This window comes from Chrysemys picta, chromosome 23 (genome assembly GCF_011386835.1).
Source record: "Chrysemys picta bellii isolate R12L10 chromosome 23, ASM1138683v2, whole genome shotgun sequence".
NCBI classification, from domain to species: domain Eukaryota; kingdom Metazoa; phylum Chordata; order Testudines; family Emydidae; genus Chrysemys; species Chrysemys picta.
Genome location: NC_088813.1, coordinates 6,357,934 through 6,370,809, shown reverse-complemented (window position 1 = coordinate 6,370,809; position 12,876 = coordinate 6,357,934). Strand labels below are relative to the sequence as shown.

Below are 12,876 nucleotides of genomic sequence, written 5' to 3'. Positions count from 1 at the left end.
TGACACTAACGCTTTCTAATTGCTGCTAAAAAATGGTGAGCTATTGGCAGCAATATTATTTTCCTCAAATGAATGGTATGGTCTGAACCTTGTCTCAGAACTGCCATTAACTTACTGTCCCTTTATTTGAAGCAGCATCTTTCACCTATCTCTATCCTCAGCAGTAATTCACCTTTTAAGATGCTAATAAATTTATGTTGTGCAAATGACCATTTGTCATTTCATATCCGATTGGTTATCTGGAAAGATAATTCAACAGCCTGAAAATGATGATGAGAGTTATTCTGCATTTCCCTCTGTTGCCATATGTAATTATTTTAATGGTGAACTTTCTAAGGGTCAGAGTTCTGACAATACATTTAGAATGGCTTTATCATTTGGATTTTTTTTTAAATCAGTGCTAATGCTGGGAACTTGTGTATGTTTTTAGCAGTTCTGATACTGTAGTTTTCTGTGGCACTATTACAGTTTATTCTGTATATTAGACCAGAGGCAGAGATAATAGACCTGGACAGAGAAAGGTAATCACATTTTCACAAAGGATTTAATTATTTTGAAATGGAATGAAACCAAAAATTCTGGAATTCTTTGTGAAAAGGAATGGAGTCCCAGCTGCGGGGCAGTCTGCCTGTTGGGCTGCCCCAGAGCCAGGGACCCCAGAGCCCTAGGATGCACTCCTAGTTCCAGAACCTATGCAGGTAATTCCAGCAGCAAAGCACAGCCTTATGCTAGCTGGTAATAGTGGGTCACCTAGGGAGGTGGTGGAATCTCCATCCTTAGAGGTTTTTAAGGTCAGGTGTGACAAAGCCCTGGCTGGGATGATTTAGTTGGGGATTGGTCCTGCTTTGAGCAGGGGATTGGACTAAATGACCTCCTGAGGTCCCTTCCAACCCTGATATTCTATGATTCTTTGACCTGGTGCTTAGGTATTTGCACTCGACAGCAAAAGAGGAGGTGGTCTATTCCTAGTTCTGCTACTGTTTTGCTGTGTGACTTTGGGAAAGTCACTTCCCCTCATACTCTTTATTTATTTGGGGCAGAAATTGTCTTTTACTTTGCATTTGTACAGCTCCTAGCACAATGAGGCTGTGGTCCCGACTGGGATCTCTGCATGCTACCATAATATAAATAGCTGGCTCTTACACTCCATACACACAGGCCGCTAGAGGGACGTGTGACACATTCTACAAGCATGGTACACACCTGCACAATACAGGCCGCAGAAGGGTACATGGGGAATTCGCACATGTCAAGCACGGCCGTCTGGGAATACAAAAAAGTGAATATGCACTAGGGACTCACACATGCTGAAAGAGTCCCAGTGCCCTTTGGAAATTCACAGATTCTGTTGCTAGAGCGTTTAGGCAGGCATAAAATTAATAAACCAGACGCACAAGGGAAATGACTTTCTGACCTTTCCGGAGGTCAAACTTCAATTTAATCACTTGACACTTCTGTTTTCATCAACGTGCCTACAAATTAGTTACATCAGCTACCAGGAAGAAAGTAATTACTCGAGTTCCCACATAGTATGGAATGATAGCCAGGGCTATTTTGGGAAATAAAAGATTAATTTCAAATATATATATAGTAGGTCCTGATAGCAGCAGGTATAAGGGAAAAGGTAATTTGTTGCTTAAACCAGAGATAGGTGTGGGGAGAGAGATACCGTGTAAGGCGTGGAAGGAAATTTGGAACTAAGGACCAACCTTTGTTAAAATGTAGGGCGGTTAGGGGAAATGCCTTATCGGGGGTCATCTTATTCCATTAAAATTTCAGCAAAGATTATAAAACCAGCAATAATCCCTCTTGGGGAGAACGAGATGAACAAAGGAGATTTTTGCACCCTGGATGGACTTGCCCACATATTCAGGAATTCGATGGAAGTGAGATCTGGCCCTATGTCAACAAAACTATGCCTGGTTAAAACAGTGAATTGCACTAAGTGAGCATACCAGCTGAGGAGTTGCATCTCACTGATCCTGGATCATGGGGCAGATTCTGGCCAGGGTCCATGTGGCTGGACATGCAGTCAGTACAGACACTGTATCATAGTCCCTCTGGATTGCTAGGTGTCCGAAAGGGGGTGGAGTGAGGGTGTGGTCCTGGCTTCACCCTTCACACTGTACAATCTGTCACAGCTGGCTCCACTCGTTTGAATACAGATACATGTAAATGTATTCGTCTAGGTTCTCAGCCCTCAGGCCAGACTGACAGGCTGGGGGACTCTATCCTGGGAAGCAGTGACTGTGAAAAAGATTTGGGGGTCGTGGTGGACAAATCAGCTGGACGTGTGTTCCTAGTGTGATGCTGTGGCTAAAAGGACTAATGTGATCCTGGGATGCGTAAACAGGGGAATCTCAAGCAGGAGCAGATAGGTTATTATACCTCTGTATTTGGCACTGGTGCGACCGCTGCTGGAATCCTGGGTCCAGTTCTGGTGCCCACAATTCAAGAAGGACATTGATAAACTGGAGAAGGATCAGAAAAGAGCCACAAGAATGGTGAAAGGATTAGAAAACCTGCCTATAGTGCTAGACTCAAAGAGTTCGGTCTATTTAACTTAACAAAGGGAAGACTAAGGGGTGACTCGATCACAGTCTTTAAGTATCTACATGGGGAACAAATAGTCAATAATAGGCTCGTCAGTCTAGGAGAGGAAGGTCTGACACAGTAGTTCTCAATCAGGGCTACACGTACCCCTGGGGGTACTCAGAGGTCTTCCAGTGGTACATCAACTCATTTAGCTATTTGCCTAGTTTTACAACAGCCTATATAAAAAGCCCTAGCGAAATCAGTACAAACTCAAATTTCATACAGACAAGGACTTGTTTATACTGTTCTATAAACTATACACTGAAATGTAAGTACAATATTAATATTCCAATTGATTTATTTTATAATTAGATGGTCAAAAATAAGAAAGTCAGCATTGTTCAGTAAAAAAGTGCTACGACACTTTTGCAAGCAAATCGCTTTTAAATGAGGTGAAAGTTAGGGGTACACAAGACAGATCAGACTCCTGAAAGGGGTACAGTAGATTGGGAAGGTTGAGAACCCCTTGTCTAACACAATCCAATAGCTGGAAGTTGAAGCTAGACAAATTCAGACCAGAAATAAGGGTTACATTTTTAACAGTGAGTTTAATTAACCACTGGAACAATTTACCAAGGCTAGTGGTGGATTCTCCATCACTGACCATTTTTAAATCAGGATGGGATGTTTTTCTAAAAGCTCGGCTCTAGGAGTTATTTCGGGGGAGTTTTATGGCTTGTGCTATACAGGAGGTCGGACTAGATGATCACGGTGGCCCTCCTGGCCTTGGAATGTCTGAACTCCGATCTCATCTACATAGAGACGTAGGGCCCAGCTGGCCAGGGGGTGAATCTACAGAGCACTGGCTTGCCGTGCACTAACTGGCCAGGTGGACCTGTGACACCACACGGAAAGGTCCTTCGTGCACTTTGACCCACTCCCATTTGAAGGACGCTGTGGAACTTTAGGCTATGTCTACGCTGCACACCACTGGCGGCGGCAGCTACACGCCGCAGTGAAAAGCAGCTGTGTCCACACTGCAGTGTGTAGCTAGAGAGGTCAGTGAAAGGCTCTGCCAGTGGGGAGTCAGCGGGGAGAGGCTCCAGTAGCGAGGAGACAGCAGGATACTGCACTACTAAAATTAGCAGTGTAGAGGTGGGAGGCACTGCTTGACCATGTTGGGTACATACCCCAAGGTTCTGGCATGTCTGTACTCTACTCACCTAAGCAGTAACTCACTGTCTACACCGCTAGGTGGGCGGGCAATGTCTGTACTCTACATGGTGACGTAAGGCGTGTGCAGTGCAGACGTCCCCTAAGTGTGCCAGGGCAGGATCCATACAGCCAGTTATTGCGCTGCAAGCTAGTGCACTGGAAATTCACACGTTGGCTTGCCAAGCACTAACTCGCCGCATAGACCAGCCCTCTGTAAGGGGGGTGGGGTGGACACTCTGCAAGAGTTGTGCCGTGGTACATTGGTGTGTACTGACGGGGCGTATTCTGTCTGAGTCAGATTCTGCCTGACACTGCTCCACCTGCTCACTCAGTCATCCAGAATTTTTCCCAGGGACTCCATCCTCTGTGCAGACCCTTATCTTCTTTAGCAAGCCTGGTTCTACCTAAAACAGAATCCAACCATAGATAGACGACTTCTCTGTTAACAAGATTCAGCAGCGTGGAGACCCCTAATGGCTGCTAGCTTTGCATGCAGGCCGAGTTCTTAGAAATGGAGAGGAGCGCTACACAGAAACCAGAACATCACAGTTTCAGAGGGTTCCCTATCCCAAATGTCCTGCTCCCAGATGGGCTGGAAATACTTGATAAAATCTCATGGTGTTCCAGCCCTTTCGAATACAGCAAGGATGGTCCCACGCTCCGAGGAGACCTGTACAAAGGACCGGAATCTGTCCTCGCCTGAGTAGTTCTCACACACAAGCCCCTTAATTCTGTGGGGCTGCTGACAGGAGTAAGAACTGTTTGCCTGAGGGAGACCAGCAGGACCTTGATCAAAGTAACATGACTCCTCTCCTCCACCCACCTCTGGCTTCCTGTGGTGCCCTCAAGTGCCAAACCCATCACTTCTGGAAAAGTTCTACGGCCTCTGGAAATTCCCCATCTGGAGTTGAGGCAAAGGTGGTGGAGCAGAAACGTACCTTTCCAAGCAGGGAGATGCAGTACATAGGCAGGGTGTTGAGTCGGTGGGCATCAGAGTCACAAGAGATCATGGATGTGGAATGAGAGCTTTTGATCTAGCTAGCAGGTTGTGTATATATACACACAGGGCTCTAGAATAGCAGGGCCCTCTATGAATGTGATGGCCGTTAGTGCCTAAGGATACCACTGGGTACCAGTCAGTCCCTGCTTAATCCAGTACAGAGATGTGAGAAAAATAAAATGAATGGGGAGAAAAAGGTTCCCCAAATTTGGTTAAACCTCCTATCAAGACTGGTTGTCCCATCGCCATAATGTGTTTGAGCAGCACTGCCCTCTATTGGATGGAACTGAAACTGCTGCAGTGTGTCATAGGCCTTCTGCATCGAATAACTGCATCTTCTCTTTTAGCTCATGTGATACATCGTGTGATTTCAGAACTAGCAAATCTGAGTTCTGAATGGCCAACCTATAAAGTCCCAGGCATGCATACACTGTTTAGACATATATAGGAGATGGTGCAATGGTTGAATATGGTTTGGAGATGTGTGGAAAAGTCCAACAGAATTTGATTAACTCAGAAATGGGGTGGCTGAACCAGTTGGGAAAAAGCAACAAGCCAGCCCAGTCACTGAGCCTTTATGAAGGTTTAGATTTGATCCCTCCCATTCCTGATCCAAGATTTGTTCTTCCTGGAGTGAGAGATTTCTCATCTGGCATGTAATTCTTCTCAAGGTGAGCATGGGTAGCTTGGCCTTGCTATAGTCACTGCCCTATGTGTGTTGATGAATAATATTGTTACCTGTTTTTGACCTGAGCGGTTGGCTAAAACTCGGAGTACTGCAGATCATTCTAGATAATATTTAGTCCTGCCTTGAGTGCAGGGGACTGGACTAGATGACCTCTCAAGGTCCCTTCCAGTTCTATGATTCTATGATTTCCATTAGGAGGAAAACCTGATGCTGGAGTAAGATGTTTTCCCTGATGCAATCCTGTTGATTTACAAAGAGTGGACAAAGTTCTGTTTCCCTAAACCCAGGAGGAATCAAACAGTAGGAAGTAGTTTTTTTGCCCAAGTGCCACTTTTGAAAATGGGATGTAGGGTCCTAAGTCACTTGGAGCAAGATATTTAAAGGAATGGGTGTTAGGTGCCTAAATACTTTTAAAAATCTGGCCCTCGGGCATTTTGAAAACATTCCCCACTAGCAGGAGTAAATGACCTCTTACATTGTAGAATAGGGACAACGGTGCCTGCAGCACTCCACAAGTCATTTCAACCGACTCTACCAGCTACAGCACTCAAGCCAAATTCCCCTTTTATCTCTCGGTGTTAAAATTAGCCATCCAGTGATTTAAGAAATAAAGGTGCTAACTAGCGAGAGCCGCAATCCTATTGTTTATGCAAAAAATAATTATAGCTCAGGAGCTAATTGCTTTTGATCACACGACGGAGTGAAGGAAAAACAGCAATCCTGTGACGGGGGGGAAAGTGCAGCGAAAAGAGAAGCGCAAAAAGAAGAGGTAGGGGAATCAGGAAATGAAAGTGCACATTTCCTAGGGCTGAGTCGACTATCAGTCACATGTCAGATTCCAGTCGTGCAGTTAAATATGATGGGTCAGATTCTTGCCTCTGCTCCACTCTCACCCAATAAAAGACTTTTAAGGGGAAATGGCACTGGTGCAGAATCAGCGTAGGGATGATGTACGCAACTCTGTGCTGCCCTTCCGTGCAGCCCCAGGTGAAGGGGCGTGCTGGGAGCCAGGCTCGGGGAGGGTAGGGTGAGTGACCAGTGTTCTCTGCTCTGGCAGTTCTGGGCTGCTGAGAAGCCTATGACAGTTGAGGAAGGCTGCTGCTGGTTGGAGAAGCCTCTAGGATTATGCTAAACTGTGATCCAGAATCCACAGGGACCAACGGTGGCATAGAGCCACCTGTGTGCTTCTACCTCCAGCCTGTGCTTTGCCTCTCAGGAGGCACAGATAAGTAGATACTGTCTACCGATCCCCACACATGGGAGGGCAGGCACTGGCTCATGACAGGAACTGGTGCTTCCAAAAGGAAACCACAGCCTGCCTTGGGGAGGCATGGGGCAGCACCCACTAGCTCATCAATGGATGGTCTGGAGCAGGGCGCTGGGGCGGAGCCAACAAAGCCACCACATTGGTGCTGGGAAAGCCAATTTCATTTGGCCTATTGGAAAAGGGAGGCTTCACATCACCAGCCTGTATGATTTCCCCTGTATGGTGCGTTCCCCCTGGGTGGAGGGGAAGAGAGCTAGTTTAGACACTAGTCATGTGACCACAATTAACCAATGGAGTTTTAAAGAGATTTGGTCTGAACATTTTCACCATCATGTCATTCAAATCCCCAAAAGGCTGTTTTGTCAAAGCCAAAACGTTTCACAGAGACACGTTGGTGTTTGTTGGAGTCACACACACACACACACAGAGGAAGGGCCGCATCGCCAGTGCCAGTGCTACTCCTGTCTCCACCACCTGCGCCTGTATCCAGACAGACAACCTAGCCACGGATGCCTCTACCCAGATCCTGGTGTGGATTTGCCGAGACTGTGGCCTGCATTTCGCACTCACAGAAAGCCAGGCAGGGGGACCATCCAGTGTGTGAGGCGCCTGCTGGTGGAATCTCTCAGGAAGCAGGTGGGAGAGCTACAGGAGGAGGTGGCAAGGCTGAGGAACATCCATCCCATGAGGAATTCCTCGAGCGTATTTTATGTGGAGACATCCATGGCTGAGGAGGCTATCGAACTACAGAGGACTGCTGTCACGCCACCGGGAGAGGAGGATATGGCTCTGTCACAAGGACTGGCAGCTGGTTACTTCTGGCAGCAGGTCGTGCTCCACCCCTCCTCCCAACCCACCCACCATGGTGATGGAAAACCGATATGCTACCCTGGCAACGAGCGATGAGGAGTCACCCCCAGAGGAGGAGGAGAAGCCATGTACACCCAAGCCTGGGAAGATCGCAGCCACCACTGCCAGAAAGAAATATAGGGTAGTGGTGATTGGTGACTCTCTTCTGAGGGGTATCATGGAAAAAGTCACCCACGCATTGATTTTAGTTCAGACTCAAGCCTGAGGCCAGTTTATTGCAATACGTACCAACATGTTGGGGTAGCAGTCCAGAAACTACCACACTTTTTCCATCAACCAGCGGTTATCATGTTGCTAAGGCCTTTCACATAGCTTCCTTCCCCTCCCTCCTCTGGTCATGGCCCATGACCGTATTTGGCAGGGGATTGCACAGCCTAGTTTAGTTCAGGTTCTGGCCTGTACTGTTTTATGTAAAGGCCGTCTGTGTAGTCAGCTTCTGTCAGAGGGCCTGAATTTGGGCCTTCGGTGTTACTTTGGTTGTCATTAAGAAGGCTACCTAGTTCTTTTTCCCCACAGGGGGATGGAGGCACCCATCTGTCACCCTGACATGGCATCACGGGAGGTATGGTGCCCGCCAGGGGCCCATCTGCCACACATTATGGAGGGATTGTTGAGGATCATCTGGCCCTCTGACTACTACCCCATGCTACTCATCCATGTGGCACTAATGATACTGTGAGGGATGACCCTCAGCAGATCAGAAGTGATCCAGGGCTCTGGGAGTAAGGATGAGGGAGTTGGGAGCACAGGTGGTGTTCTCTTCGATCCTTCCAGTCAAGGGTAGGGACCCAGGCAGAGATTGATACATCCTGGAGGTGAATGCTTGGCTGCGAAGATGGGGTTTCCAGGAGGGCTTCGGCTTGACTACAGGATGCTGTTCCAGGAAGAAGGACTGCTATGGAGAGATGGGGTCCACCTATCGAGGAAGGGGAAGAGCATATTTGAATACAGACTGGCTAACCTCGTGAGGAGGGCTTTAAACTATGTTTGAAGGGTGCAGGTGACCAAAGCCCACAGGTAAGACAAAAACATGGAGACCTGGGAGAAGGGTCGGAATGTGGGGGGAGCATGGGCTGTTATAGCAGGGACAAGAGAGAGACAAGACAGAACTGCGGGGGCGGGAATCGAATCAGTATCTTAGATATCTGTTTATTAATGCGAGAAGTATGGGGAATCAGCAGGAAGAACTCGAAATGCTAGTAAACAAACACAACTCTGGCATAGTTGGCATCACGCATTACTGGAATATTGGAATAGAAGGTACAGTTTACTCAGGAAGGACAAGCAGGGAAAAAAGGGAGGAGGTATTGCTTTATATATTAAAAATGTATACACTTAGACTGAGGTTGAGATGGAAATAGGAGACAGACTTGTTGAACTTCTCTGGGTAAGGATAAAAGGGGCAAAAAACAAGGGTGATGTCATGGTAGGGGGTCTACTACAGACCACCTAACTGGGAAGAAGAGGTGGATGAGGCTTTTTGTAAGCGGCTAACAAAATCATCCAAAGCACAGGACTTGGTGGTGATGGCGGACTTCAACTATTCAGACATCTGTTGGGAAAATAACATAGCAGGGCACAGATTATCCAACAAGTTCTTAGAATGTATTGGAGACAATTTTTTATTTCAGAAGATGGAGAAAGCTACTAGGGGAGAAGCTGTTCTAGATTTGATTTTGACAAATAGGGAGGAACTGGTTGAGAATTTGAAAGTGGAAGACAGCTTGGGTGAAACTGGTCATGAAATGGTAGAGTCCATGATTCTAAGGAATGGTAGGAAGAAGAACAGCACAATAAAGACAATGGATTTCAAGAAGGCGACTTTAGCAAACTCAGGGAGTTGGTAGGTAAGATCTCATGGAAGAAAGTCTAAGGGAAAAAACAATTGAAGACACTTGGCAGTTTTTCAAAGAGACATTATTACGGGCACAATAGCAAACTATCCCACGACATAAGAAAGATAGGACGTATGGCAAGAGATCACCCTGGCTTAACCAGGAGATCTTCAATGATCTAAAAATAAAAAAAAAAGTCCTACAAAAAGTGAAAACTAGCTGGAGACATAAAGCGTAACAAGAAAACTTTCTACAAATATATTAAAAGCAAGAGGAAGACCAAGAACAGAGTAGGCCCATTACTCAATAAAAGGGGAAAAACAATAACAGAAAATGTGGAAATGGCCAGAGGTGCTTAATGACTTCTTTGTTTTGGTTTTCATCAAGAAGGTTGGTGGTGATTGGACGTCTAACATAGTGAATGCCCCTACTTCCCTAAGTAGTCTCTACCTGTGCTGATATATTTAGTTGCAGTATAATTTTTAACTACTCGATGTCACTCTTTGCTGTATGGAGACCCAAGCTGGGTGGGGTCCATGGTAAACAAAAGAGACAAAGCTGGGACTCAAATACTGTGAAAGCCTGTTTGATTGGCTACAATTGTAGCTGTTTTCTACAATAAATGACTCCTCTTTAAGACAGTCTGTGGTACTATATAGAATACTACCCAAGCAAGTAGCCCCATTGAAAGAAATGAATAGGGATTACTCATGTGATTAAGAGGGTTACAGGATTATTAGGGCTGGGTTACATGGGTATGATGCTGAAGTATGAAATCAGTGGAGTTACATCAAATTTACACCTGTATATCTGAGAGCAGAATTAGCCCTTTAGGTTGCAAGCATCTCAGGACAGGAACCTGACGTACTCTATAGACTTTCCCACACTGGAGCCTTTCCTGGGAGCCTTTCCCCTGACTCCCATTGGTGCTGGATTGACACCAAAGTCCAAGATGTCGCTATAAATCTGAGCGGAGAATCTGTCTATATGATTGAACTGCACATTTTTTGGCATTGAACAAATACATAATAGTATAAATAACCAAATAATTACAACCCGTAACACAAAACAGCCAGCCTTTCAAATTTTTGAGCAAACTTTTAATTTTTTCCTCCATCCAAAAACATCTTCTATGGTGACATTTCTGAACAGGCTTGTGTTATCTGAAAAGCTTTTTACATACTCTCAAGTATAAATATTCTGATAGGAAAAAAAATAATTCCCAAACCCAACCACTCATGCTCACATTTGGAGGGATGCGTAACGTGGCATGCGTCGCTGAGCCTGGATACTCCCTGCTTAACATCATCTGCCACGGAGACTGCGCCTGGGTGTGGCACGCAACGTCAGACACCTCTGGACCGTGCTGGTTGTTTGTATAGCCTGGGTCACCACCAGCCGGGAAGGGAAATGGGTCTAAACGTCTGGCACATTGCGATGAGATGCTCAATATAAGAAAAGCAGAGATGCCTCCAGACATGGGGCTGGAGAGGGAGCTGGTGGCCTGCAGGCAGACAGGGCACCATAACTGCATTTTTTGTGAACGCGGATGGAAGGAACCACAGAACCAAGCAGTCGGGTAGCGGCTTATCCCATGGGATTGGTGCTGGTAGCACTACCTTGGGTGACATAAAGCCGTGTATGGGCGGGTTCATTGTGCAGTTCAGGACTTCACCGTGGAAGGCCAAACATGGGACAGGTGCTGGCTAGCCAAAACACTGCAGGGGTATTAGTTGACTAGAACTGAGCTTACTTTCGTCTACTGTACAGTAGCTGTGGGTTGTACCTGGCTGCAGGAGTGTCCCATCCTGGCACATCTTCAATACCACACTCAGCAATCACTGCTTAGTTTCACCTACTTACTGATGAATGCTTTGTGCTTATCATAATACATTGGTTGTCTGTGAGGGCGGGTTTTCACACTCAGGATCTGAGTTGCTTTTAAACAACTTGATTCTTAAATAAAATTACAGTACGCACAGAAACAAAAGATGCAGAAGAACACAGCGAGGATTCACAGAACTCATAATCAAGTACTTAGTAACAACATATATATATATATATTAAGCTTTAGATTAAAAAATATATTTCTGGGTTTTTATATATGTATACTATAGGATGCAAGGGACGTTAACACATTTTGGCACGCAGTGATTCACAGTGCTTTGCCCTTTAATATGATGTCTGCTCTAACGTTATAATGTTTCCTTTTTAGAAGAATGCAGCTAGACTAGACTTTTCTTTTTTTTACGTAGAAAGCTGGATGGAGTGCTGCGGCTGAGTTGCTCCTGTGTATGCATGAAGGTCTTCTGGTACAATTCTGTTGCGTTAGGAAGGAGAAATATAATAGTGCTCCGGGTGTTTAGATGATCTTGTTTTCCAGGGCTGCGATCCTTTTTGTCACAGCTTCCAGTGAGCAAGAGTTAAGGGAAAAAATGGCAGTGCATTTCAGTGATTCACATGCCAGATCCTCAACTAGCACAACTCAAAGTCAATGGCGATACCCCAATGTATGTCTGCTGAGGACTTGGCCAATTCTGGTAATCTAGTCCATGGTTTCGCCACCTTTTCAGGTTGCTGACCCGGCATTCGAAGTCAAACATTTTTACAACTGCTTTACGTTTACTATAAAAAGCAAGAATAAAAACGTTACAATGATCTGTGTGTGTCTTTTGAGATGATGACCTTGAAGGATAAGGTTTTGTGGGGAGCACAAAGGGAGATTTTCTTTCTTTTAGATTCTCATAAAATTTTCAATGCCTCGCAACCCTCTGATTGCTTTTTGTGTCCCTTCTTGGGGTTGTGAGCCAGTGATTGAGAAACACTGATATAGTCCAGGGGTAGGCAACCTATGGCACGCGTGCCAAAGGTGGCACGTGAGCTGATTTTCAGTGGCACTCACACTGCCCGGGTCCTGGCCACCGGTCCGGGGGGCTCTGCATTTTAATTTAATTTTAAATGAAGCTTCTTAAACATTTAAAAAACCTTATTTACTTTACATACAACAATAGTTTAGTTATATATTATAGACTTATAGAAAGAGACCTTCTAAAAACGTTGAAATGTATGACTGGCACATGAAACCTTAAATTACAGTGAATAAATGAAGACTCGGCACCCCACTGCTGAAAGGTTGCCAACCCTGGATATAGTCTGACCTCCTGCATGACATCAGCCCTTGAATTTCACCCAATGATACCTACAGAGGGGGGAATTTATTCCGTAAGTGACACTGTGGGGTCTGGTAACTTGGAGCTGACCTATAACATCGGACTTAGAAAGACATCCAGGCTCAGTGGACAGACACCAAGTGGGGGAGAATCTACCTTATCCCTCCGTGAATTCTCCCAGTGATTTATCAATTACACTTACTGTTAAAAAGTTGTCACTTATTTCCAGCTGGAATTTCTCCAACTTCTACATCTAGCCACTGGCTCCTGTTCTGCCCTTGTCTGCTAAGTTGAAG

General features: G+C 45.6%; 1 protein-coding gene across 1 annotated transcript in view; it reads right to left on the bottom strand.

Annotated features, from left to right (window-relative positions):
• Positions 1–10,488: 10,488 nt before the first annotated feature.
• MATN1 (matrilin 1) overlaps positions 10,489–12,876 on the bottom strand; it is a 39,529-nt gene continuing 37,141 nt past the window's right edge. The window contains exon 8 of the mRNA XM_005286207.4: positions 10,489–11,822. Within this exon, the coding sequence (XP_005286264.1) occupies positions 11,773–11,822 (50 nt within the window). The 3' untranslated portion in view covers positions 10,489–11,772. The remainder of the gene's footprint in view (positions 11,823–12,876) is intronic.